Genomic DNA, 26755 nt, shown 5'->3' on the forward strand with positions numbered 1-26755 from the left:
CTATGACAGCTAATGGCGGAGCTGTTGAGGATCAAACCACTACTCGAGATACATACATACATACATACATACATACATACATACATACATACATACATACATACATACCTACATACATAGTGTACCTAAATCACGTTCCGGCCTCTTGAAGGAACCTCATTCCAGCTCTAAGTCTAGCATTAAAAACTTTAGACGAGCCGGCAATGGAACCCGTAGTCTTCAGGTAAGAGTCAGACGAGCTACCCCTACACCACAGTGCAGACCGAATTAAATGATTATTTTGTCATTAATACAAGAATCTACATGGTATATATACAATACATATACAGTATTTTGTACTGAGCGAGTGGCTGTAAGCTTGCATTTGGGAGACGGTGCACTCGAATCCTAACATCGGAAGCCTTGATGATAGCTTTCCGTGGTTTCTCCGTGTTCACACCAGGTAAGTTCTACGGTTGTACCGTAATTAAGGCCAGCCGTTTCTTTCCCAATCCGAGCTCCTTCCTTTCCCATCATGACTGAAAACCAACCTGAGTTAGTGTGGCGTTAAACCACAACAAAAAAGAAAGCAAATGTCAATATACCGTGTACGAAGTGGTCATCATTTTTGTTGAAATAATTCAATATTTATAAAGCTTTTCCTCATAAAAGAATAGGAGTTCCTTCCCAGTTGAAGCAATCGACAAGTAATTCAATAAAAACGTAATATTATGTAATTTTAATGCTAGAATATCTTGAAGTTCGACTTCTATAACATACATACCATTGGCGGCGCGTGGATAAAACGTATGGGAGTTCACTTCTTTGAAAAATAACGTGTTCAAATTTGTTACTTGATGTTTACATAGAAGTAAAATAGTGACGTTGCTTGATTAACAGCGTGACTTTCCTTTTAAGGCACACGGCTGTTACTAAAGTTACTAAAGTTACTAAAAAGATGAGGAACGGTAGAGAAATAATTTAAGTTACAGTTGCTTTAGTTGATCCAGTTTTCTCTGATTCAGAAGACATTGCGTAGGAATAACTGCTTCAAGAACGTGTTAGGCAGACTACTGTAATTTATGTCTTGATGTATTTCGTTGTTCACTTTTCATAAAACACGTATTACTAATTAAAAGTGTGATTATTTATATAAACTTAAAACATTCTGGTTCATTGTGATTAATTACATCAGAACCACAAAATCTTGAAAACATAGGTAAATACTCGTATTAACCGCGCTCTCTGAGACAGCGCTTCGGTTAATTTCGGGGCTGCTCGATGTAATTCGTGTGTATCGCTGGTCCAGTTGTCAGCGATTTCTGCGCTATGTTCTCCTTGCTCCTCATAGCCCCTCGCCTTGTGCACCCTACTTACGTCTCGCAGACCCGTGCCCTCAATGCAGAAATTGAACCTCTTCGCTGGTTCCGGAGAGCAAGCGACTGTTGATGTCAAACTTATCGCTACAGAGATAATTAAATAAATAGGTACTTGATAAACCATTTTACTAAGACATCTATTTTCTATTTCTAGGAGGTTCAATGAACCACTAATAATATTATTATTATTACTGAACTACTGAACATATAGAACACTCCGTCACTGATACATAGCCTACATGCACCTTCATTGTAGACCGTTCAGCATTCAGTCTGCAAGCCTCTCTGAATTAACTACGAGTCTCCACAGACCTCAATTTTCAACTAGCCCCGCAGCCTTATTTAGTTTCAGACCTTTTAAAAAGTGAGTCTGACCATCCTTACCTTGGTCTCCCGATACTCCTTTTACAACACATGGCCGAGTTCATAACTCTGCTAGGAGACCTATACTCCTTCATTTGCTTCACATGGCCCCACCACCTAGCCAACCTGGTAGCCTTGATCGTTATGGCGTTAAGTCTTTAATGTGTTTGGCCGTTTCGAGTCCCGTTGGTGAAAAAGATTCACCATCAGAATGTTGACCGGCAGGTTAGGAGAGGTGGTTGTGTACAATTTCTAATTACGAGATTGCTTGACAAAATCCTGATTCTACTCGAAACCTCTGCGCAGTATTTATGTGGAGTTAGGGCATATGACGCTGTTAATGGAGATTCGGCCGTCGAATGGAGGCGTTAAGCCTTGAGCAGACCCCTTGTTGTTATTCAACAAGAGTAGGCTATGTTCCGACACCGAGTTTATCCATCTCCCTACCTCATTTATCATCATTATTTCGCACCCAGATACGCAGGTCGCCTATATTGCGTCAACTAGAAAGACCTACACTAGATGAGCCTAACGTGTCCTCGGACACACCATGCACTAACAGTCATACGCTAAATAAATAATAACTCCACCACCGAAACCGTTTTATTCATACAGCTTCGCTTTAATAATCTCCGACAAGGAGATGGACTTTCCCCACTACTCTTTAACATAATCCTGAACAAAATCATGAGAGAATGGGAACAAGCTCTAAATGCTCAAGGAAATTGGCAACCATTAAGTATGACAAGAAAACATGTAAAAATCTCCTGTCTCGCTTTCGCAGATGATCTCGCGATCCTCGCCACAAACGAACAACAGGCAATCAGCCAAATCGAAACCCTCAAGAAATACTCAAAATAATAGAAAAATTCGGACTACAAATCTCCTTCTCAAAAACCAAGGTCATGTGCAACCACTGCAGGCTCCAGAATGTGAACACGAAAATTGGCACAATCGAAAAAGTAACTAAGTTCCGATATCTCGAAGAAATTGTAGTACCAACAGGAAAACAACAGAAGGCCCTCGAGGTCCGCATCCAGAAAATGAAGAGAGCCCTCGGCCGAACGCAAAATATTTACAACAAAAAATGCCTTTCAATCTTCACCAAAATTCGACATTACAACACTGTGATCAAACCTGAAATACTATACGCGAGTGAAACACTGGATCTCCACAGAAAAACAGTACTCGAAGATATCCTGAAAGAGGAACGTAAAATCATCAGAAAAATTCTCGGCCCAAAACTGACTGACGAAGGATACCGACTGCAGTCTCGTACAAAAACCGAGGAGCACTCAAACCTTGCGGCTGACATCAGAAAAGGACGCTTGAAATTTTACGGACACATCAAACGCCTTCCAGAAAGCAGACTGACAAGAATCTTACTTGAGGCAACAGAAAACATCAAAACAAATAGGTGGACAACGGAAATCCGCCAAGACCTGGAAAAATCAGGAATCAAAGTGGCCGACATCGCTGACCGAACCTGCTATAGAACTAAAATCAGCAAGTGGGAAGTAGAGTCAGAGAGAAACCACAAGAAGAAGACAGGAGCTAAGTGGACAGAAGAACGAAGAACCACGATGAGAGAAAAATTGAAGGCTGCCTGGCAAAGAAGGAAATGAACAACTTCTAAGTGAGCTTTGCGTGATCAGTTTTCTGGTCTTTTCCGCATCTAATAATAATAATAATAATAATAATAATAATAATAATAATAATAATAATAATAATAATAATATAATACACCAAGATGTCTGAGTTTCTTTCCTCGGAGGAGTTCATCAACGTGACGGAAGCCAAAAAAGAAAAAAACGGGCAGTTATCGCATATTTTAAATGCCACCGAGTTTAGCCTAGATTTGGAATAGAAGGACAACGACGAACCGATTGCATACTGACGTCAGAAATGTCACTTTTTCAATTTATAACATATAGTGGATTAAATAAGTATTCATAGACTGCATGTGCGGCTTGTCACAATAAAAACAGAAATACGTCATGCCCTAGTTCACGAATTATATGTCTTAATTAAGTGTGAAGAACCATCTACGGATAGAAATTATGCAGTCTTCCCAACAAAACAAAATCCATTTTCTGTCCTCAAAATTAATGTTCACCGTGCGACTTGGCCGTGCAGTTAGGGGCGCGCAGCTGTGAGCTCGCATTCGGGAGATAGTGAGTTCGAATCCCACTGCCGGCATCCCTGAAGATGGTGTTCCGTGGTTTCTCATTTTCACACCAGATAGATGCTGGGGCTGTACCTTAATTAAGGCCACGGCCACTTCCTTCCCATTCCTAGGCCTTTCCTATCCCATCGTCGCCATAAGACCTATCTGTGTCACTGCGACGTAAAGCAAATAGCCGAAAATTAATATTCATACTTGTTGGAACAATGTCCTCAGACACACACAGTTTGACAATCAGTACTTCGTATGCATTCCCTTGGCATCGATAACTGCTTGAAGCCTTCGTGACATGAAGCTTGCAAGGCTTCATGTGCTTTTGATCAAATTTCAACCATTTCTGCTTTAGATGATCGGGGAAGTCTTCTTCTGACCGGCATATCCGTTCCCTTACTCTCCGCTCCAATAATGCCCACGTATTTTCTATGAGATTGATGTGTTGGGACTGTGGAAGCGTTGGAAGTTGCTCGTGAACATTATACAGCAGCCATTCTCTTGTTATACGAGCTGTATACTTGGGATCGTTGCCTTGTTGAACAAACAAATAAGTCCTCGGAATTTAATTTCGCAACACTGGCCAACAAATTATCACAGAGTATGTTCTCATACGCATGGTAATCATATTACCCTCAACAACAACCAGTTTTCCCACCCTAGCGTAGCTCGTGCATCCCCAAACCATGACATGAACTCCACCATGCTTGATAGTTAGTACAATTTTCTTAGGATCAAATTTTTTATTTGGTTTATACTATACACATATATTCGCCCATTATATCCAAAAGGGTTAGACTTGCTCTTATTCGGGAATACAAGCTCCTTCCAATATTATTTGGGTTTGTTGAGATATGTGTGAGCAAAATCCATTCTTTTCATCCTATTGCACTTGTTAATGAATGGTTCTTTCCTTGCCGCTCTGCCATTTAAGCCAGCTTCTGAATGTAATTCCTTATGGTTGTATGTTGCTGTTGCTATGTCTTCAGCAAGCATTCGGGCACTCACGCTTGAGTTCTTGCGCGCTTCTTGCAGTAGGCTACATATCGTGACTCTCCGTCCGTTAAAGCACTAGGACGTCCAGACTTTCGCACATTCGCCGTAGATCTTATTTGTTTGTATTTGTTCACAACATACTGGACAGGAGCACGCGAGAGGTTCAGTTTTCTAGCAATGTTTCGGTATCATAGTCATACGGAAACTACAGTATTTTGTTTCCTTCACATCAGTCTTCAACTCACCCGCTCGACGTCCCATTTCCGTACACTATTAGTTCCAGGCACTAATACTCACTGTTATCCTGGATACACACTAAATAATTTGTATTCAGCCGTCATTCGGCGACAATACTTTGTTGTAAACCAGGGAATATAGTGCGACGAACAATGTACGTTACAGTTAATTACATCAAATAGTAGTGCATCCGTAGTACTACCGATATTTCCCATTTGTGTACCCTTTGAAACAATGTACAGGTATGTATGCATAGCCTACTTATTTTACCCACTGTATATTATACGACCACATCATACACAGACACCTTTCTAATCGCAATGTTGGTAAGAGATATTTGACGGTTAGACTGGCCTGTCCGTTCTCCCGTTTTAAATAATTTAGAACATGTGTAGGACATCTTGAGAAGACACGTAGCCTACAGTAGCTACGCATGAACACTCACTGGACGATTTGCAACAGTTGAAGATGGCACTGAAGACGGAATGGACTGTGTTATCACAAGAACTCTGAACGATCACGTCCAAAGTAGGTGGGGACGGTGCAATGTATGCATAGCTGTTATATGTAACCATATCTCCTACTGATGACAACAGCTTCCCTTCCTTATATTTTTCGTATAATAATAATAATAATAATAATAATAATAATAATAATAATAATAATAATAATAATAATAATAATAATAATAATAATAATAATAATAATGCCCACCCTCATCGGAGGGTCTGCCTTACAAGGGCTGCACTCGGCTAGAAATAGCCACACGAATTTTTTTATAATAATAATACCGAGCTCGTTAGCTGCAGTCGCTTAAGTGCGGCCAGTATCCAGTATTCGGGAGATAGTGGGTTCGAACCCCACTGTCGGCAGCCCTGAAGATGGTTTTCCGTGGTTTCCCATTTTCACACCAGGCAAATGCTGGGTCTGTACCTTAATTAAGGCCACGGCCGCTTCCTTCCCACTCCTAGCCCCTCCCTATCCCATCGTCGCCATAAGACCTATCTGTGTCGGTGCGACGTAAAGCAAATAGCAAAATAATAATAATAATAATAATAATAATAATAATAATAATAATAATAATAATAATACTTTTACGTTCTATTAAATATGTTTACACTTTCGGAGAAGCCGAAGTGTTGGAATTTTCTCCTGCAGGAGTTCTTCTAAATGCCGTTTAGTCTACCAACACGAGGCTGGCATATTTGAGCACTTTTAAATATCGCCGGATTAAACCGAGATCAAATCCCCAACTTGGACTTACAAGGACAGCGTTTCTACCATTTGAGCCACTCAGCTTTGCTGTATTTATGGTAATGGTATATCTGTATTAGGTTAGTCAGCGCTATGTAATCATTTCTGACTAAAATATGAAACTTTCTATGTATTATTTCTTCAACTCATTCTTGATCACTTCTGAAACTGATGAAGTACACCTGATACGTGTCGTCTCAGAACTCACGAGTCTTAAACTCACGAGTATCAAAATTCATGAATTCCAAGAAGAGGATTAGTAAGAGGTTTCTTTACCTGGGCCAGTCTCAAAACTCACGAACAGGGCCAGTTCTTTTTGGAATGAATAAATGCCCACCCTACCCCACATAGATATTTGAAAAAGTAATTGGAATTGTGTCCGCCTCTATGGTGTAGTGGTTAGCGTGATAAGCTGCCACCCCCAGAGGTCCGGGTTCGATTCCCGGCTCTGCCACGAAATTTGAAAAGTGGTACGAGGGCTGGAACGGGGTCCACTAAGCCTCGGGAGGTCAACTGAGCAGAGGTGGGTTCGATTCCCACCTCAGCCATCCTGGAAGTGGTTTTTCCATGGTTTCCCACTTCTCCTCCAGGCAAATGCCGGGATGGTACCCAACTTAAGGCCACGGCAGCTTCCTTCCCTCTTCCTTGTCTGTCTCATCCAATCTCCCCATCCCCTATTCAGCATAGCAGGTGAGGCCGCCTGGGCGAGGTACTGGTCATCCTCGCCCTTGAGGCGCTAGATGTGAAATCCCTCGCTGAGTCCGAGGGAAAAACCGACCCTGGAGGGAAACCAGATTAAGAATAAGAAGAAGAAGAATTGGAATTGTGCCAAAAGGTCCATTGTTAGCTCCAGCCGAAACTGCGTGCCTTCTTGTAATTGGCACTCCTCTTACCAAGAGGTGGGTCTGTTGTGTAGCTGAACACAAAGTATACGCGACAGGAGGCTAAAAAACGCACGGACATCAGGTGCACACTGGTGGACTGTTCCACTTGAAACGCTATGTCACTCGCAATGATAACTTTACCGGCACACGCGGGTGATAGTCTTATGACAAAACCGTGCTGTTTCGCCCGACTTCTTTTCTCCCTGCTTATAAAACCGTTGTATATTAAATTTAGTTTACCCTTTTGCGAAGTAATGAATTCCATGTTGTGCACTGCTCGATGACACTAAGCAGAGTAACTGAGTATCGATCAGTGTTTTTGGAGAATTTGGTCCTGTGGTAGGACGATAATTCTTGTTAACAGTACATGAGATATTCCATTCTAAAAGTGAAAGGGCAGCGCGAGACATCGCGCACCTCATCCCTCCTACGGTCATCGCAGGTACCTGCTGTCCGGAGTCGTGAATTTTGAGACTCATTAGAATGTTAATTTAGCTACTAGTTTGTAGTTGTATGTTTTGATACTATTTTATACTAATGTTAGCACGTGAGGTTTGAGACGTAACTGTCTGGTATGATTTTCTCATAAATATACGCCTCCTATAAGATAAAACAAAATTTTGAATGATAACTCTGTCCGATAGCCTATGTTGTTGTGTGTACGAGGATACTGTGATTAATTGGGACAACAATTGGGAAACATCACTCGTGATCTAAGGTAGGTACAATAACAGCATTAATCTGGAAATGAAATGACAAACCACGGAAACACACTTTAAAGGTGACTAACTGTAATATTCGAACCCGTGTATACAGTATACCATGTCCAAATATTCGTGATTTAAGGCGTCCTGTCCCTTGGTCGGTAAGTATGAGTGATATAACGTAAGTTATTACTAATGCTTTGCTTAAAATACTAACTTTAAGTTTTAAATCCCGATTGTCCGCACCGCGATTTATCAAGGCTCCGTATTAATCGAGGCCAAACTGTAAGTGTAACACGTTACTTTTCTTGGAATTCATAAAAACAAGATTGTATTATGTCAGTCAACGAAAGAAAACTTGCAATACATAGTTTCAGTCTCCCCGGATGCCAATGTACGATCATTAATCTGAACCCAAAAAGACAAGGCAGGTGTGTATATCTGCTATACTAATGCGCCTCAGTTACTTCTGCAAGCTGTGACTGTGGTGTTGCTGGGATGGGGGGAGGGCGCATACAAATCATATAATCACCCATTGGGTACCTCCGAGATTGGACGAATTCTGTAACTAAACTAACATCTGTCAAGCATTTTCAGAAGCAACTGAATGGATAAATATTCTGGATCTCGAAATCAAACTTGAACATACCATCATATATTTGAAAATATTGAACATATGTATCATAATTCTATACTTAATGTGCTTTAGTAAATGTAGTTGTGCTTATACTTTCTCCGTATATCATGTACAAAAATGACGCGTTCATATTGAGATATTGATTATGATAACTCACAATTATTCTGACAATTATTATGAGTGAGCCTGCTCAGAAGTAGAAATCTCTTTTCTACATGTTTCCACTTCCTTACAGGTAATCGAGCCCACGTCCTTCCCAGTTACCTCAAGCACACCTTTACTACTTCGGCTCGGCAACCTACATACCAAAATATAAATTTTCAAATCCCTCAATATACATTTCTTTAAATATTTCGAAATAGTTATCTATGTTATACGCTACCTGAAAACAGCGTTAGCTTCCACATGATGTCAACTTAGTGAATGTCAGAGAGGTATCGGCTCCTACTATATACCGAATCCTTCCTCTGATATTAAGCAGGTGTCCGACTCATCCACCAGTGAGTCAAGCTCAAGGATGAGCCGAGTCGAGGAGATAGACACACATGTTCGAGTAGATTACGTCGCATGCTGTGCGAATGTGTTGATAGGTGAGACTGTTTATATACGATTGTATGAACAATCCCTATTGATCACTTCCTCTGCGAACTAGTCATGGGCTGAAATCGATGGATTTTCAAAATTAAGATGACCTTAACGGGAGATGTGTGTATAAATGAAGTTGTCCAGTTAAACCTTAATTACTCGGGTCACAGAGAGCCGAGTTAATTTTCTTTGATATATGGAAATATAAAATATAACTAACACTATGTAATTTCAACTGCTGTTGAGTCATTTGGCATAATGCAGTAGGGGTCATTGCTGACAATAATTGCTTGCGCAGCTGCTATTGTTGTGAGATTTGACGCGACGTGAGTGTGTGTTCTGCTAGAAGAGAAATGTAGAAAATTAGTGAGGGGCTAAAGAAATTTCTTATTTTATGTGTTATATTAGCCGGCCCCGTGGTGTAGGGGTAGCGTGCCTGCCTCTTACCCGCAGGCCCCGGGTTCGATTCCCGGCCAGTTCAGGGATTTTTACCTGGACCTGAGGGCTGGTTCGAGGTCACTCAGCCTACGTAGGCCCTAATTAGAATTGAGGAGCTGTCTGACGGAGAGATAGCGGCCCCGGTATCGAAAGCTAAGAAAGGATTCGTCGTGCTAACCACACGACACCTCGTAATCTGCAGCCCTTGGGCTGAGGAGCGGTCGCTTGGTAGGCCAAGGCCCTTCAGGGGCTGTAGTGCCATGAGGTTTGTTTTTTTTGGTTTGTGTTACATTACGGTGCAGCTCCATGGTTCAACTCATTAGCATGCTAGTCTTTAGTTCAAATGTTCCGGGGTTCGATCCCGGTTGGGTCCGGAATTTTGATCTTCATTGTTTATTTCCCCCAGCTCGGGACTGTGTTTGTGCTCCCTTCAACAGTAGATTACATCGGATGTATTGCCCCACTCTCACAAGTGGTCAGGTCGCCCATGGGAGTCAACTCGAATTACCTACAGCAGGCTTCGCTGGAGGCCACACGTCATGTTAATATCGTACTGTAAAAGTCGGTAGAGTGGTGTGTAATGTGTGTATTAAGATGGACACAAACATCCAGTCCCCGATCGAGAGGAATCAACCGTACGAAATTAATATCACCGGCGAAATTGTTCTCACCTCGGCTGAGTGGACCTGTAACCAGGCCTCAAATTCAGTTTTTAAAAAATCCCTAACCTGACCAGGAATCGAGCCATTGCAATGCAATAACACTGAAAATAAACACTTCCAATTGCACGTAAGGGTGAGGTTCAATATTAACTCGATATTCATTTTATTCACTTACAATTTTCACGCATTGCTGTATCAAAGAGCAATTCTTGATTCTAGAAATGAAGCTGTAAACATGAAATGAAATGGCGTATGGCTTTTAGTGCCGGGAGTGTCCGAGGACAAGTTGGGCTCGCCAGATGCAGGTCTTTTGATTTGACGGCCGTAGGCGACCTGCGCGTCATGATGAGGATGAAATGATGATGAAGACGACACATACACCCAGCCCCCGTGTCAGCGAAATTAACAAATTAAGGTTAAAATTCCCTACCCTGCCGGGAATCGAACCCGGGACCCTGTGGCCAAAGGCCAGCGAGCTAACCATTTAGCCATGGAGCCGGACAATGAAGCTGTAAACGTCAACAAGAAGCGGCTTGTATGTGTGTACGTGTGCGATGCCCATCCAAATCTACGGCAAGCAGAGATCTGAAATTGCTAATAGAAGCGTATTCATAGATGAGCCTTTATACAGGTAAAGATCTGCCTTCATTAATTATTTTATTATTTTTATCGTTTCAACTATGGGGCACGACTCTCAGTCAAAAAACTGATGCCAAATATTATTGAAGCCACAATCATGACTGCACATACTGCGGGTGAAGTAGTATTCATTTGTGTGATTCAAATCACCCCTTTAGATATACAGTTTTAATTTAGACGTCTGTAGTTTCCAGATTGTTTGGATTTCACTATGTGCATCAACAAGGCACAGAGACAATCACTTCATTGCCATATCGATAATATAATCTAATCAATATAAGAAAATATTTCCACCTAATCGATACCTTTCTTTTATTTTGCCTTTGGCAGTTTAGCCTATAAAATCATTAAGAATAACAGGACATGTTACGATCGCTTTTCGATCATCATCAGCTGCATACACAAAAGCTTAGATAAAAAGCATAAAGCAATCACTTAGTTAAATCTTTGTTAACTTTAAAACAAATGTTAGTAAAGTACGTATGGGTTGGAAGGGGCTGGGGGGGGGGGGGGGGCGGTTGTTACAAGGACGTTAAACTTAAAATGAATTAAAAATACTTGGTAACATTTTAAGTCCCGACGGCTTAATAAAATCACGTGTTGTTTAAAAAACTAAAAAATTGGTGTTGTGATCCTGAAGAAATGTTTTTTGGTGAAATGTGCTTCTTCTTTACTTGACTTCTAGTTTTTTCCTCGTCACTTTGTACTGTACTAAAAAGGTTGATCCTTTTGTTTATCCTTTTCTAAGTGGAAACGGTGTATCCGCTGTTGGTTAAATTAAGAATCGTATTCATAAACATATCAGGTTGGATAGCTTGTTGTACGATCCCTGTCCAATTCACTTCCTTTGCTCCCCGTAATTACGGGTGTGGGTCTGTTGAGGACATTGAGGACAGTGGAAAAAACCCACACCCGTCGCACACTACCTCCCCCCCCCCAACCCATACGTCCTTTACTAACATTAGTTTTAAAGTTAACAAAGAGAGAACTATGTGATTACCGGGCGAGTTGACCGTGCGGTTAGAGGCGCGCGGCTGTGAGCTTGCATCCGGGAGATAGTGGGTTCGAATCCCACTGTCGGCAGCCCTGAAGGTGGTTTTCATTGGTTTCCCATTTTCACACCAGGCAAATGCCGGGCTGTACCTTAATTAAGGCCACGGCCGCTTCCTTCCAGCTCCTAGGCCTTTCATATCCTATCGTAGCCAAAAGACCTATCTGTGTCGGTGTGACGTAAAACAAATAGAAAAACTAATTAACTACAGTATATTCTGAACAATATCCATGAATGAGCACCTCATCAACACATCAAAATATACATATAATACACACATAAAATGCTGCTGGAAGACTTCATATTTACAACAGCAAGAACAAGAACCGTGGGAAATCAAAAGCGAGCACCAAGCTACCATTCGCAGTCAGTAAGTTGAACATTAATTACAAAGCACATAAAATAAATAAAAAATAAATTAGCCGCATGAATCCCCTAAGGGCTATGGCCTCCTGCAATGCAGGGACAGTGCTCAGTTTAGCTCATCAGGTGAGCAGGTCCTGAAGAGCATTATTATATTGGTTAATCTGTAGTTTTTTCATGATAACGTATTACCGCATATTGTACACTTGTGTAGTCTCACCCCCGAGTGAATGCAATTGTGTTTTTCTGGAACAACAATTCGCGAAAACGCACTGTTGCATTAATGACACGTGTACACTTTTATCCCAGGGAGGGTTCAGGTTATTTCTAGGTAAAAGGTAAACTTGTACTCTTCGTTCTTGCATAGCTTCTTCTCCGAATGTTGTAGACGTTTCTTATAATTTCTTGACCTTATCCTCCGTTGAAATTCTCCTGACATACATTGCAAGTGCATATCTTCCTTCCACTATGTGTTACGTGATGAGTTATATCACTACTGCATGCAAACGTCTGTCTGTTTGACATTCGTCTTGCTATTCTACCGAGTGCACAGAAAATGACCATCACGGTATCCTCTTTGTCGAAGCGTACAATTGTATGTTGTATTCTTCGCCTCTGTCCTGAGAGCGTACTTCAACATATTTTACACTTGCTCGGCTTCTTTCCGCAGTGTACGCGAGGATGATAATTTTATATTCACCACTTCATAAAAACCTCTTTTATCAATTTTACTGTATTATGCCGTAGTGATCAGAGAGGTGATCTCCAGGTCTCCTTGCGGAAGCGCACTGTTACATATTTCACTGCTGCACAATATCTATAATATGTGTCTTGATCGACCTATGTTATTACAGGGCTTGAGCAAAGGTGTATCCCGTAAGGTCAGTGATCTCTGCACACAATTTTTCCCAGCTCTTTCCACTCTTGCCTGATCTTTGCTGTTCTTGTTCATTGTTTTCCTCCCCATCTCGCAAACCAGTCTGCCCATCTAGTTCTTTGCCTTCCCACGTTCCTTCTTCCTTGTCTGGGATCCCACATTGTCATTTTGCAGGTCCATCGATTTTGCTCCAGTCTCGCTACGTGTCCTCCCCATTTCCACTTTAGCTGATCGGCTGTCGTCAGAGCGTCTTTCATGCCGGTTCTCCTTCGTATATCTTCGTTCCGTATTCTGTCTCTCAATGAGACCTGGAGTATTTTCCTTTCCATTTTGCGCTGGCATATCTGGATCATTTTCCTTTGTTTTAGTGTTAGCGCCCAGGTTTGGCATCCATATAGTAGGACTGGTATCACACATTTTTCTAGGACTTCAGCTTTAAAGGTGAGTTTCTGAGTCTTGTCTGTCAGTATAAACTTTAGAGACCAGAACCTCTTCCATGCTTGTCCTATTCGCCGTTTGACCTCTTTTTCTGAACAGTTTGAGAATGATATGTTCTGGCCAAGGTATACACATTCCTCTACGTATTCCAGTATTTCTCCGTTTACGCTAACTGGAGTTTCCAGTGCATTAGTCATCAATTTTATTTTTCTTGGATTCATTGTCAGGCCTGCTTCTTTGCTGATGTTGTCTAATTCTATTATCATTTGTTCTAGCTCCGTTGCCGACTCTGCCACCAATACGATGTCGTCTGCAAATCGTAAGTGCGTTAGTCTTGCTCCATCTATTTTGATGCCGTATTTGTTTTCCCAATCTAGTTTTCTGAACTGATTCTCCAGTAAGCACGTGAATAATTTTGGTGAGAGAGGGTCCCCTTGCTTAACTCCTCTTTCTATCTTGATGTCCTTTCCTTCTCTTTCTGTTTTTATTCTGTCCTCGCTGCCTTCGTAGAGTTTATCCAGGAGTCTGATGTATTTGTTCTGGATCCCTTGTTTGCTCAGTGCTTCTAAAACGTATTCCCGTTCCACGGAGTCGAATGCTTTATTGTAGTCCACAAATGCTATATATACATCCAGATTGAATTCCTGTGTTTTCTCGATCAGTTGATTCACTGCTTGTAGGTGGTCTGATGTACTGTAATTTGTTCTAAATCCTGCTTGTGTCACTGGTTGTTGTTCATCTAGTGTCTTCGCCATTCTCTTAGTTAGGATCTTCATGAAGAGTTTGTAAAGATTTACAATTAGGTTGATAGGTCTGTAGTTATTGACATCGTCTTTGGCTCCTTTTTTGTGCAGAAGTATGATGGTGCTTTGTTTCCACTCCCTTGGTATGTCTTCTGATTCGAGTATCTTGTTAAATAGCGTAGTGATGAATGGGGTTATGTCTTCTTCAGCCCATTTCAGGAATTCATTGTAGATTCCATCTTCCCCTGGGGATTTTGCATTCTTTGCTTCCCTTATGGCTGCTCTTACTTCACTGGGAAGAACGGGTGGTATTCCTTCCTCAATGTCCTCTTTTGGCGTCTTATGACACTGTGTGCCATTTTGGGAATTACTTGTATATAATTTCCTGTAGAATTCTGTCGCTTGTGTCACTATATGTTCTCTCTTGGCTTGTCTTTTACCATTACTGTCTTTCACTCCCAGTATCCAATGTTTGTCCGGAGTTAATTCCTTTCGAATCTCCTTCAATGATTTTGTATTTTCCATGATTTCTTTGACTACTTCCGTGTTGTGGTCTCTGATGTCTTTTCGGATTTCCCTTTTCGTTTGTTTATTGATTTTTGTATATTCCAGCTTTGAGCGTTCATTTTCTTTGGCTTGTGGTTTCAGACGTTCTCTTTCTTCGATCAGTCTTTTAGTACTATCCTTTAATTTTATTCTATTTCTTCTTCTGTTTCCCGGTGTCGAAGATTGCTTGACTGAGAGGGATATGCAGTTTACGAGCTCTGTATAATATTGTTGTGCCTTCTGGTCTGCTTGTTGACTAAGCTCTTGGAGGTTGTGCTGTAGTGCTTTTGTGTATTCTGTTCGATCTGTACTTTCGGGGTTTGGGGTCGTCTTGTTGAAGTAGCGTCTCTTTTCCTTCTTTATTCTCATTTTCAGTCGGACCATTCTGTGGTCTGTATCGAATTTTAGACCATTGATTACTTGGATGTCTTTTACAACTTCTAGGCTATGAGCTAGGATGTAGTCTATTTCATTTTTGGTTTTTCCATTCGGAGCGATCCACGTCCATTTACTTTCCGGGTGTTTCTTGTAGAAGGTGTTTACAATTTTTAATCTTTGTCCTAGTGCAAACTGTATGAGTCTGTCTCCCCTTTCATTTCTTGTTCCATATCCATAAAGTCCCATGGGTTCTTCGTCTTCGTATTCCTTTTCCCTTATGTAGATAAATACCCTTCACTATCTCTGTGCATCAACACAACTTGCATATTCTCATAATTGGCGCACTTGTTATATCACACAGATACAGTAACTTTATAATACTGTGTTCACTGATTCTAACACTTGGTTTAAAGATACTTTCACTTGAGCAACACACGCTTGTTGTTCCTGAGATACCGTACACCATAGCTTTCACCAACATATAAGACACCAAGCCACCACAAATGATATACCAAGTGCCTAAGCACTCCACAGTTTGTAGGTCAGTACCACACATCACATTCCACAAAATTTCACGTCAACAACGTTCCACAAAAGTTACATCTCCTCTACAGTTTCAACAAAGATTTTAAGACCAAAATGTTTCACAAAAGTTACATCTCCTCCCACATTCCACCAAAGATTTTTAAATCAACCTCTCTACTGTCTTCAGTCAAGTCTTATATAGACCTCAGCTTTCCCCTACTCTCACATGATACTTCTAGATTGATCCTGTCCATCCAATCACGAGTAGAAGGTCATCTTACCACACCAAGACCACGCCTCAAACCTCTTCCGAGTCCCAAGATAATGACAACAAGGCCACCTCATCGGACTCTGGGCTGTTCCACATGACTCACAGAAAGTTTGCGAGTTGTAAATAGCACTGTGTTCCCATCTGCTTGTACAACGCAAATTACTCATATCACATATGAAGCCCTTCCAGCTTAAAATATTAAGAATACATATACAAATGAAATAATAATAATAATAATACGAATAATGACAATAATATCTCTTATTTCTGAATATAGTAGGAGGGTGTGGTATATGTACTATCACAGTTTTCTATTGAAACACAGATATCACTTAGGCCAGATACACGATAACAAAGGGTCAGGAGACGTAAAGGACTCGGCGGAAATCACCATCATTTTCAAGAGGTATATGCATTTGTTGGTGGTAATATCTTCGGCTGGGGTTATGCATGGTCGTCGTACACCTTTGGTACCAATTCAAAGGACCTTAACTGCCCAGCCGTATACTGATGAAATTCTTCGACCATTTGTACAACCCTTAAGGGATTAATACGGTGCTGAATTCCTCTTATTTGACGATAATGGTCGCCCTCGTTGTAGTAAGGAACTTCATGAGGTAGGTGGGTATCAACTATATGAATTGGCTAGCTAAATCACCGGATATGAACTGCATTGAGAATGCATTACACGGGTTGAAAATGGCTGTTTTTGGTCGACCACAGCCTCCACAGACATTCCCAGACCTCATTACAATTGCCCAGATGGAATGGGACCTTCTTCCCAAAGATGAATTCAATGAACTGATCGCAAGCATACCACAACGTGTCAGACCTGAAAAAAGCCAGAGGAGACCATACACGGTACTAAGACAGAGTGAAGAAGGGACAATCTTCAGTAAAAGGAAAACACGAATTTTAAAATGTTCATTATTACTGTTTAGTTCTGTTAGATATTGGAAGAAATACATTTACGTTTGTAAAAGTTTACATTTCTAGGTTGTGTGTGTCTGCGGTACAACAAACAACTTTATTATTGCATTACATCCTTCATATCCCCCCGTGGATGGCGGACGCAAACGAAGAATACTCACACGGTAAATCCTATGTCGTAGAAGGCGACTGAAAGGGGAGACCTGGGTGTGGACTTGGATTTTGGTTATGGGACAGTGAAATGTATCCCTGTCGATGGGAGGGTTTGAATACATCCACAGGCAATTCCTGCTTGTCGTAAAAGACGATTAAAAGTTTCATGAGGCTATCGGTCCCCTCCTTTTTTCTTTCTGTATTGAGGTTTGATTGTCGACCGAATTAAAATGTATGTGCGTGTTGCTTGAGGAAGGGCCTCTTACGTGTGCTACTACGCTCGAAAGCCCAGACGGTATCCCTAGCCTGTCCGGAGGGAGCGCCATGTACTCGGCTGTAGTATCTACCTGACTACGCAGGTCCCAGCACAGCCGAATGCCAGAAGAACATATCATTATTATTTTTTCTTATCTATGCTTATCACTCTGTATATGCAAAGGGGTAGGCTACATACTATTGCGGATGTTTTGAAGAAACGATTCCTAGTGCTCATAGCTTCAGTCAGCCCAACATCGGACACTAGGCAATACCTGCCACGACCAGGTGGGGCTACAGAGGCCCCCGATCGGAGTGGGTGGCATTCGGGGACAATGATTACGGGCATGGCTTAAAAACATCTCAAGTCTGCCCACGGTGGTCCGCCACTCAAGTCTTTAACGTTTGATTCCCTGAGAGAGGCACCCCCCTCCCCCACTGAGAACAAGTGCAGCGTAAAAACACGGAATCCAACTTTCCTAGGTTCTTGGTTGCTACTAGAACCGATGGGCAAAATTTCAAGTTGGTGAAGTCTATCTTGTTCAGTAGATACATCGAAGGTGTCTACGGCGAACTTGAAGACTTGAAGAAAATACCCAGCGATGGTTTGTTGTTGAAAACGCGCACTGAAGTTCAGGCTAATCAGTTGCTTAAGTGCGACCACTTTGGCGAAATCCCCGTCAAAGTGGAAGAACATCTTCCCCCAAGAGGTAGGCTATAGCTGCACTGAAGCCGGCGGGGGTGCATAGTCGACCGGGAATGGGAATTCACGTCCCAGCCCGTCTAAACAAGAAAAGAAGGCGCGGAAGATGGACGTCAATACCAAGCACTCGCCCCCCCCCCCTTTCCTTCCTGCGAACGGCAAACCATATCCTCCATCCGGAGGGTACGCACCAGCGCCAGCAGGTATGTCTTCTTTAAAATCTATCCACTCCCCTCGTAGGAAGAAATCCATCCAGCGAAAAGTCTCGAAGAAGCACTAATCTTCTCGTCCATTGACCCACAGATGTGGATGTTAATATTGGTGTTTAGGGTAAAAAGAGTCTCGTCGCTTACAAGCTAAATACTCTTTTAAATGTCCGCACTATGGCACCTGTATCGTATACACAGCAGAACTCTCTGCTTTTCTTGAAGATCTGCGATACGCGCTGTCCATTGAACGTCGGCGCACTTTCTGCTTTCTACTGACTCCTTGAGCCCGTTACAGTCTATTGATGCATGTTTTCTGTGGCACCCTCTAGTGCAGCGGATCCAGGACCTGCTGGCCGGGTGTTAGAGTTCTAGCAGCAGAATCACTTTTTTGTGGCTCTCAAGCCTTATGGGTGTAGTGGGAAACTAGATAGCTGATAGGGCTGCCAAGGAGGCGCAAGAAGGTGACACATTCCTACTTACTCAAGAGGAGAAGCTCCCCCCCCCCCCGTCCCACCCTTCAACCACAGTATTTCTAGCGGTCATCTGACCGTAGTACACAACCTTACGGAGTGCACGGACCTGGGCGATCTGCCAATCTGCGCTGTTGTCTAAAACTTCCGAATACTATCTCCCTCATCCTACGAGATGACGAGCAGTCAGCATACTTCGTCATCCGTTTTATCGAGCTTAGAAATGAATTTTCTTGACTCTGTTTTAGTCTGTTTTTTTCTGTAGTTTAATTTTTTAAACTTTTAATTTGCATGAAATATTTTATTTCACTTCAAAGGCAATGCTTATTTAATTTTTTAATATTTTAATATATTTTAAATCAATGTTATAAGAAATTGAGGCATTTCCATTGAGATCCACTGATTATTCTAAATTCATAATCATTTGTCACCATCCTCTGCTAAATTCTAGTTAGTGGATAAATTTTAAAATGTTAATTATCATTTCATTTCTTGTAGTACCAGTATGGGCTGATGACCTAGATGTTAGGCCCCTTTAAACATCAAGCATCATCATTATCATACCCTTTATTTTCCAAACATTTTTGTGGTATACAAACGTTTAGCTTTTTAGTACTATAAAATAATAACTCTCTAACTATAACTTAAATGAAGCAACATTATAGCTCTATATGTTATTAGAAGTATTGCAGAAAAATAATCTGGAAATCGTAATCAATGTGTAGTTTATTTCAAGTAATTCTGAAAGTTTGACTCACCACTAGCCAAAATGCGACGTACCGGTATTGAACTATTGGTTGTTACGATCGACCAATTTACATATTCATCCCGATGATACCAACCTTGAATCTAGAGGAATAAATAAAAGCCTAACACTCATGGCGCTATCAGTCGACCACTTGTCAGCCCGACAGCCTCCAGATTACGGGGTGACGCTTAGTCAGCGCTACGAATTCCCTTTGCCATAGCGCTTGGCTTTCTAGACTGAGGCCGCTATCTCAACGACAAAGAGCTTCTTAATTGTTCTCAAGTAGACTTTTCTAAAGAATTTGTTTTGCGTCGCACCGACACAGATAGGTCTTATGGCGACGATGGGATAGCAAAGGCCAAGGAGTGGGAAGGAAGCGGTCATTGCCTTAATTAAGGTACAGCCCCAGCATTTGCCTGGTGTGAAAATTGGAAACCATGGAAGACCATCTTCAGGGCTGCTGACAGTGGGGTTCGAACCCACGATCTCCCGGATGCAAGTTCATAGTTGCGCGCCCCTAACTGCACGGCCAGCTTGCCCGGTCTCAAGTAGATTGGGTGGAATCAGCACTCAGATCCAGACAAAAATCCCTGATCTGACCGCATATGGAATCGAATCCTCCCGGTAAGAGGTAGGCTACTTACGCTTGGACTGTACAGCCCGCTATCTCTTCCGATTAAATGACTAACTATCGAATCACTTTCGCATCAGTGTAAAGGAATAGACGAGGACATAGAATGTTGTATGGCATTCGTGTATGCAAAATATACACACATAATCAATACAGATGTAGACCATACCTAATCAGAATATGAGGCATAACTTTAATGCTGCACCGAGTCGAACTGACTTAATCAAATGTAGGGTGTCTCTTGTGGAGACAAATAAGAAAACCGAGCTAGTTGGCCGTGCGGTTAGGGGCGCGCGGCTGTGAGCTTGTATCCGGGAGATAATGGGTTCGATTTCCACCGTCGGCAGCCTTAAAGATGGCTTTCCGTGGTTTCCCATTTTTACGCCAGGCAAGCTGTACCTTAATTAAGGCCACAGCCGCTACCTTTCAACTCCTAGGCCTTTCCTATCCCATCGTCGCCATAATACCTATCTGTGTCGGTGCGACGTAAAGCCACAAGCAAAAAAAAAAAAAAAAAAGAAATTAATCATCAAAGTCAAATATTTTCCTCTCAAGTACTGACATTCTATCATTTATTGTAATAAATCTTCAATTGTCCGGCTTATTGACTAAATGATTACCTTGCTGGGATTGATCCAAAGTGTCCCGGGTTCGATTCGCGGTTCGGTCGGTGATTTTAACTGTCATTCGTTAATTGCTATGGCTCGGGGGCTGGGTGTTAGGTAGGTCATCATCTTCAAAGATACGCAGGTCGCCTATACGGCGTCAACGCGGAAGACCTCCAGCAGACCTCTCCGGAAGCTATCCGTCATTATTATTATTATTATTATTATTATTATTATTATTATTATTACTATTATTATTATTATTATTATTATTATTATTATTATTATTATTATTATTATTATTGTACCGGGCGGTACACCTCCACGCCACGAATTCTAATACTGCGCCAGTTGAAACCTAGTGGCTTCGGCTGAGTCGGCTAACCCATCTTCCCGAGGCTCAGCCCCAAGTAAACATATCGAAATTTCAGGGAAAACTCAGTCTTCAAATGTATCTTTTGAAGGTCCCAAAGAATGTCTTAGGATTGCGGCGGATACCCCCGCACCTGTTCCTTTTCTCAAAATTGAATTAAATAATGAGCCCGTAACTGCTCTTTTAGATTCAGGCAGTGTATGTTCAATTATTTCGGCTGAGTGGTATTCCAAGTTAAAATCTATTTGTAAACTTCCTGATTTTTGCTCGTCTTCGGTTCAATATGTTTCGGCTAATTCTTCTCCATTAGAATTGTTTTTTTATATGCCAAAATTCGTATATCTAAATTTACTTGGAAGGTTAAACTATTGGTGGCAAAGCACTTGTCTTGCCCCATTATATTGGGAGCAGACTTCATGTCCTATACTGGTCTAGTGCTCGATCTTCAGAGCAAGTCGTGCACTTTCAAACTTGACAGTAATTCCAAAATCCCTTTGCTAAAATGTAGTTCTGTGTCATGTTCATCTATTTCTCCTACCCAGGATGAGATGTTGTTAGATCTTAGACATCTACCTGAGGAGCCGGCTGATAGTATTCGTAAGCTGTGTCAGTCGTTTCCAGAGGTTTTCTCGGATACTCTTGGTGTTACTGACCTTATTGAATACAAGATTGAGGTTACGGATTCCATCCCCGTCAGATTTCCACCTTATAGACTATCTCCGCCTAAAATGAAGGCTCTGAAGGAGATCATTGATCAGATGTTGAAGGATGGCATTATTCGGCCCTATAAGTCGGCGTATTCATCGCCTATTTTCTTTGTTCCGAAACCGCAAGGTGGCTTCAGACCCGTGATTGATTATAGGGCTCTCAATCGGAAGGCGGTGTTACAATCTGTGCCCCTTCCCGACCTTCATTCTTGTTTTTCATGGTTTCGTAAAGCTAAGTTCTTCACCATCTTAGACCTCAATCAGGCTTATAACCAGATTCCGCTAGGAGAGGAATCCAAACACCTGACAGCTTTTGCCACAGATTGGAACTTGTACGAATACAACCGCGTGCCCTTTGGGCTCCCCACGGGAGCAGCTGTACTCACTAGACTGCTAGACAGGGTCTTCTCCGACATCAAGTTTGAGTACTTGTACCACTATCTTGATGATGTCGTCGTATTTTCGGAGACCTTCGAAGAACATCTAGATCATCTGAGAGAAGTTCTCAATCGCCTTCGTAAGGCTGGGATAACTGTGAAGTTGTCCAAGGTCGCCTTCGCTAAGCCTTCCATGTCATTCCTAGGGCATATTGTGTCGCCCGATGGTGTTGCAGTCGATCACTCTAGAACACAGGCCATCCGTGGTTTCAAGCCTCCCAAGGACATCAAAGGTATTGCTAGGTTCATTGGTATGGTGAATTTCTTCAGGAAATTTATTCCAAATTTCGCCAATAGAGCGGCGCCCTTGAACTACGTAGGAAAGGCGTCAAATTTGAGTGGGGACGTTCTCAACAAGCCGCTTTTGAAGATCTCAAATTAGCTCTGTGTAATGCCCCTGTTCTGGCTATGCCGGATTTCTCGAAGAAATTCATCGTCCAAACCGACGCGTCGTCGTCGGCAGTGGCTGCGGTCCTTCTTTAAGAGACCGAACTAGGGAGGCGACCCATCGCCTATGCATCTAGGACTCTTTCAGCTCAAGAAGCCAAGTAAACCATCTATGAACTTGAGGGTTTGGCTGTCTTGTTTGCGCTAGAAAAGTTCCGCCTTTATCTGGAACATGTCAAGTTCGACTTGTAGACTGATAACCAAGCCTTAAGCTGGGTCTTAGGTAGGCCGCGTCGTACTGGTCGTATAGCCCGGTGGGCCATCCGAATTTCTGCCTTCCAATTTGACGTTAGGCATATCAGAGGTACTGAAAATGTTGTGGCAGACGGACTCAGCCGTATGTTTTCCAATGATGTAGAGACCCATGAACTGGTCGATAGTTCTTCACCTCCCGAGTCCATACGACCTGAGGTTAATGCCATTTTAACTGATGCTCCCAAGTTGTTTAGGGATCTTGAGAAATATCAACGTGAAGATCCGACGCTGGCCCCTATCATGGAAACCCTTTCTTCTGGAGAACATGTTGTCCCTTATGTGCTGAGGAATGGTGTTTTATGTTGCCCGTCGAGGCATGATAATAAGATGAAGGTTGTGGTTCCAGCTGTTCTCGTGCCCATGATCTTCAAGTACTATCATGAAACCCCATTAGGGGGGCATTTAGGTATCTTCAAAACCCGTGAAAAGATCCGGGAGATGTTTATTTGGAAAGGTATGGACGGTGAAATTCGTGAACTAGTTAAAGCTTGTAAATCTTGCTTGCTTAGTAAACCCACCATGTCCACCAAGGTAGGCCTATTGTCTTCTCATCAAGCATCGCGCCCAATGGAACGTCTGTATATCGACTACGTCGGACCCTTCACCCAGTCAAAGGGGAACGCCAACAAGTTCATCCTTGTGTGTGTAGATGGCTTCACTAGATTCTCATGGTTATTTTCGACTAAGCTGGCTACCGCTCAGTCCACCATTTCCTGTTTAAATTCTATCTTTGCTTCTTTTGGTCCTTGTCAATATATCGTGTCCGACAACGCTAAAGCTTTCACTTCGAATCTTTTCCGTAAATTTTGTTTTGATATATCTATCTCTCAACTTCTGCTTACTATCCTCAACCATCTCTGGCTGAACGGGTCAATCGTAATCTGAGGTCGGCGCTGATTGCATATCATCATGAAGATCATTCTAGGTGGGACACGTCTCTGCATTGGTTAGCTTTTGCTTTGAATTCGGCGGTTCATGAATCTCATAAGTTAACTCCAGCTTCTTTGATGTTCAAGTTTGTTCCCAACACGCCGCTCTCTAACCTTTGGTCTCTTAGTGATATTCTACCCGAGACAATAGATCCTGATAACATTAAAGATCTTTGGAAGAAGGCTAAGGCCAACCTTAAAGTGTCTCATGAAAAGGTTAGGGAAAGATATGCTCGTGGACGGAGACCCACCCATTTGAAGGTAGGCGACCAGGTTATGGTCAAGAATTTTGTTCCCGCGGGCAAGCTTGCCCCCAGATTTCATGGGCCGTGCGTCCTTTTAGATTTCCTTACCCCGGTGACGTTGTTACTAAGCAATCCAGCCACCGAGAGGATATTTAGGGTTCACCTGTCGCAGGTGAAACCTGTGTAATTTCCGTGCTAACTTGGTCCATATAATTTTGTAAGAATCCTGAATATTATATTTTTAAGTTCATTTTAAGGCCTTCTGCCCCTTGTTGTTTTACATTTGGTTGAATCTGCCTTGTATAAATTGTGTGAAACCTTCCCTCAGGTTACTCTGCTGTCCTCTCCGTAAGGCCATTACCAAGCTCCCGTCTCCCGTTAAACCACACCAGTGGCTAATTAAAATGAAATAAAAACTTCCACGCCGCTGGCCCCTCAGCCTCACCACAAAGACTGTACCCTAAAATCATTATGGTCCAACAAAATTCTGCCGCCGAGATCTTAATGTTTCAGTGCCCCCGCAGCCGTGCGGCGCCGTACCGCCACTGTGGTGGAGTACGCGCCCGCTCTACTCCAGTGAGGTCAACCAGTGTACGGCGAGTCGGAGTCCTCCTTCCGGCCAAGGCTGATGTGCGGCGCACCACCTGCTAACTGCCTGCGGACTGTAAACAATCGTCACGTGAGCGGCGTGCTTCACCACCACTACCCCTCTCATAGTAGCGGGAGAGGTGTATCTCAGGGTACTTGAGGGGTCCGAGCGGCCTCCTCTGAACACAAGCAGCGGCGACTGGTCTGCCCGTCAAACTTAATCAACAACTAATGTACTTATTCAGCTACATGGACATTCCATATCCACAATTACGGCGTTTTTGGATTCAACATCAACATCTAGTGGACTTTAAAAAAAATGTTTTTTTCTTCTTCCAAGAATTAAAGTTTTCCTTGGGAATTCAATTACTACAACCATAGAGACCTTTTCATCAAATCTACTACAAAAGTTTAAAAACTGGATTTTATTTAATCTCACTTATATCAAACTAACTTCTGATTTTCTCTTCTAAATTCTTCAACTCCTCAACAAAAAGTTGGACATTTTTAACAAAGTTTTGTTTTCTTCTGTGTCACCCCTTGGAAGGACTTTGGGGGGGGGGGCTGTACCGGGAGGTGCACCTCCACACCACGAATTCAAATATTGCGCCAGTTGAAACCTGTCTACAGGAGAAACCCTGAACTTGAACAAACTGTATTAACTCAACGGTTTCTCGGAAGATGTCACTACTGTAAATTTGGTAATCTTGAAGTGTTCTGAACTGTGTCTATTTTGATTTGTGTTTGTTTGCTCCGTATCAAGAAGTTTGAACATTCTCTAACAGATGTAGCTACCCAAAACTATGGTAACACACTCTGGTGCAATGAAATGAACTTTCTTGAATAAATATTGTATTCCTAAGTTGTATTTTTACTAAATTTTGTTCTGTAGTTTGTGGGTTGGCAATATAATCCTTTCCTTCCGCCAGTTTTGAAATTAGCCAATCATAAATTTCTGTAATTAATTTTCCACCAATAAGGTGTTTCTTCATCGTCTTGTGTATTAGTTTTTGCTGTCGGCCAATAAAAGTTTGTGGGCGGGTTGTTATCATTCATGAAAGGTCTCGAATCTTCCACGAGGGTATATAAACTGCTGATTTTCTTGTCTCGGGGCCACTTCTGTAACATCTTTCTTAGTGTGTGATTATGTAGCAGGGGGCGGGAAGCGCCTCTTTCTTCGGGCAGCAGTTCATCAACAAGGTAATGGCCTGTTATCATCTTCATTTCTTGCTAGCTCAGCAGTTTTAACCTGCGGGGGAAGGTTCGAATCCTTTTAATGTAAACCTTACTATATTCATGTAAATTAACCGCAATTTGGGATAGAGAGTGCTTAACCCTCTCGAGCTCCCACTCATGTTGTTTTGAGGTGACTACGTTTTCATACCCGATTTCCTTCTCTTCTTAGTGTAATAAATTATTCTCCTACGAGTCACCTCCCTAGTATGGGATTAGCCCCTGTATAACTGGCCGAGTGCTCGATCTTCAGAGCAAGTCGTGCACTTTCAAATTTGACAGTAATTCCAAAATCCCTTTGCAAAAATGTAGTTCTGTGTCATGTTCATCTATTTCTCCTACCCAGGATGAGATGTTGTTAGATCTTAGACATCTACCTGAGGAGCAGGCTGAGAGTATTCGTACGTTATGTAAGTTAATCTTGGGGCTCGAAGCCCAAATCTTGTAACAATTGTAATTTCTTAACTTGTTTTCCTGCTACTTGGTACCTGTTACTCTGTTGTTGTTATCTGTTGATTTTGAAAAGAAAATATAACCGTTGTTAAAGTTTTAAATTAACTTTGCTTCTGTAGTTGAGACCTATTCCAACCCGCACCTGCTTTCACCTCTAACTACCACGGATTACTCCGTAACAATTATTAATCTTCAATTATTGACCATAATCTTAACTATAGTAAGATGAATTCACTCCTCAGTAAGCAAAAGAAATAGG

The 26755-nt window shown here is 42.0% G+C and overlaps 2 protein-coding genes across 2 annotated transcripts in view; one reads left to right on the forward strand and one right to left on the reverse strand.

The window, feature by feature from the left end:
- Positions 1 to 9098, reverse strand: part of LOC136871877 (uncharacterized) — a 33067-nt gene extending 23969 nt beyond the window's left edge. Inside the window, exon 1 of the mRNA XM_067145533.2 lies at positions 8992 to 9098. Within this exon, the coding sequence (XP_067001634.2) occupies positions 8992 to 9016 (25 nt within the window). The 5' untranslated portion in view covers positions 9017 to 9098. The remainder of the gene's footprint in view (positions 1 to 8991) is intronic.
- Positions 1 to 26515, forward strand: part of LOC136871878 (uncharacterized) — a 104548-nt gene extending 78033 nt beyond the window's left edge. Inside the window, exon 3 of the mRNA XM_067145536.2 lies at positions 24736 to 26515. The gene's annotated coding sequence lies outside the window, so the exon portion shown is untranslated. The remainder of the gene's footprint in view (positions 1 to 24735) is intronic.
- The last annotated feature ends 240 nt before the right edge of the window (positions 26516 to 26755 follow it).

Source organism: Anabrus simplex, chromosome 4 (assembly GCF_040414725.1).
Source record: "Anabrus simplex isolate iqAnaSimp1 chromosome 4, ASM4041472v1, whole genome shotgun sequence".
Taxonomy (NCBI): Eukaryota; Metazoa; Arthropoda; class Insecta; order Orthoptera; family Tettigoniidae; genus Anabrus; species Anabrus simplex.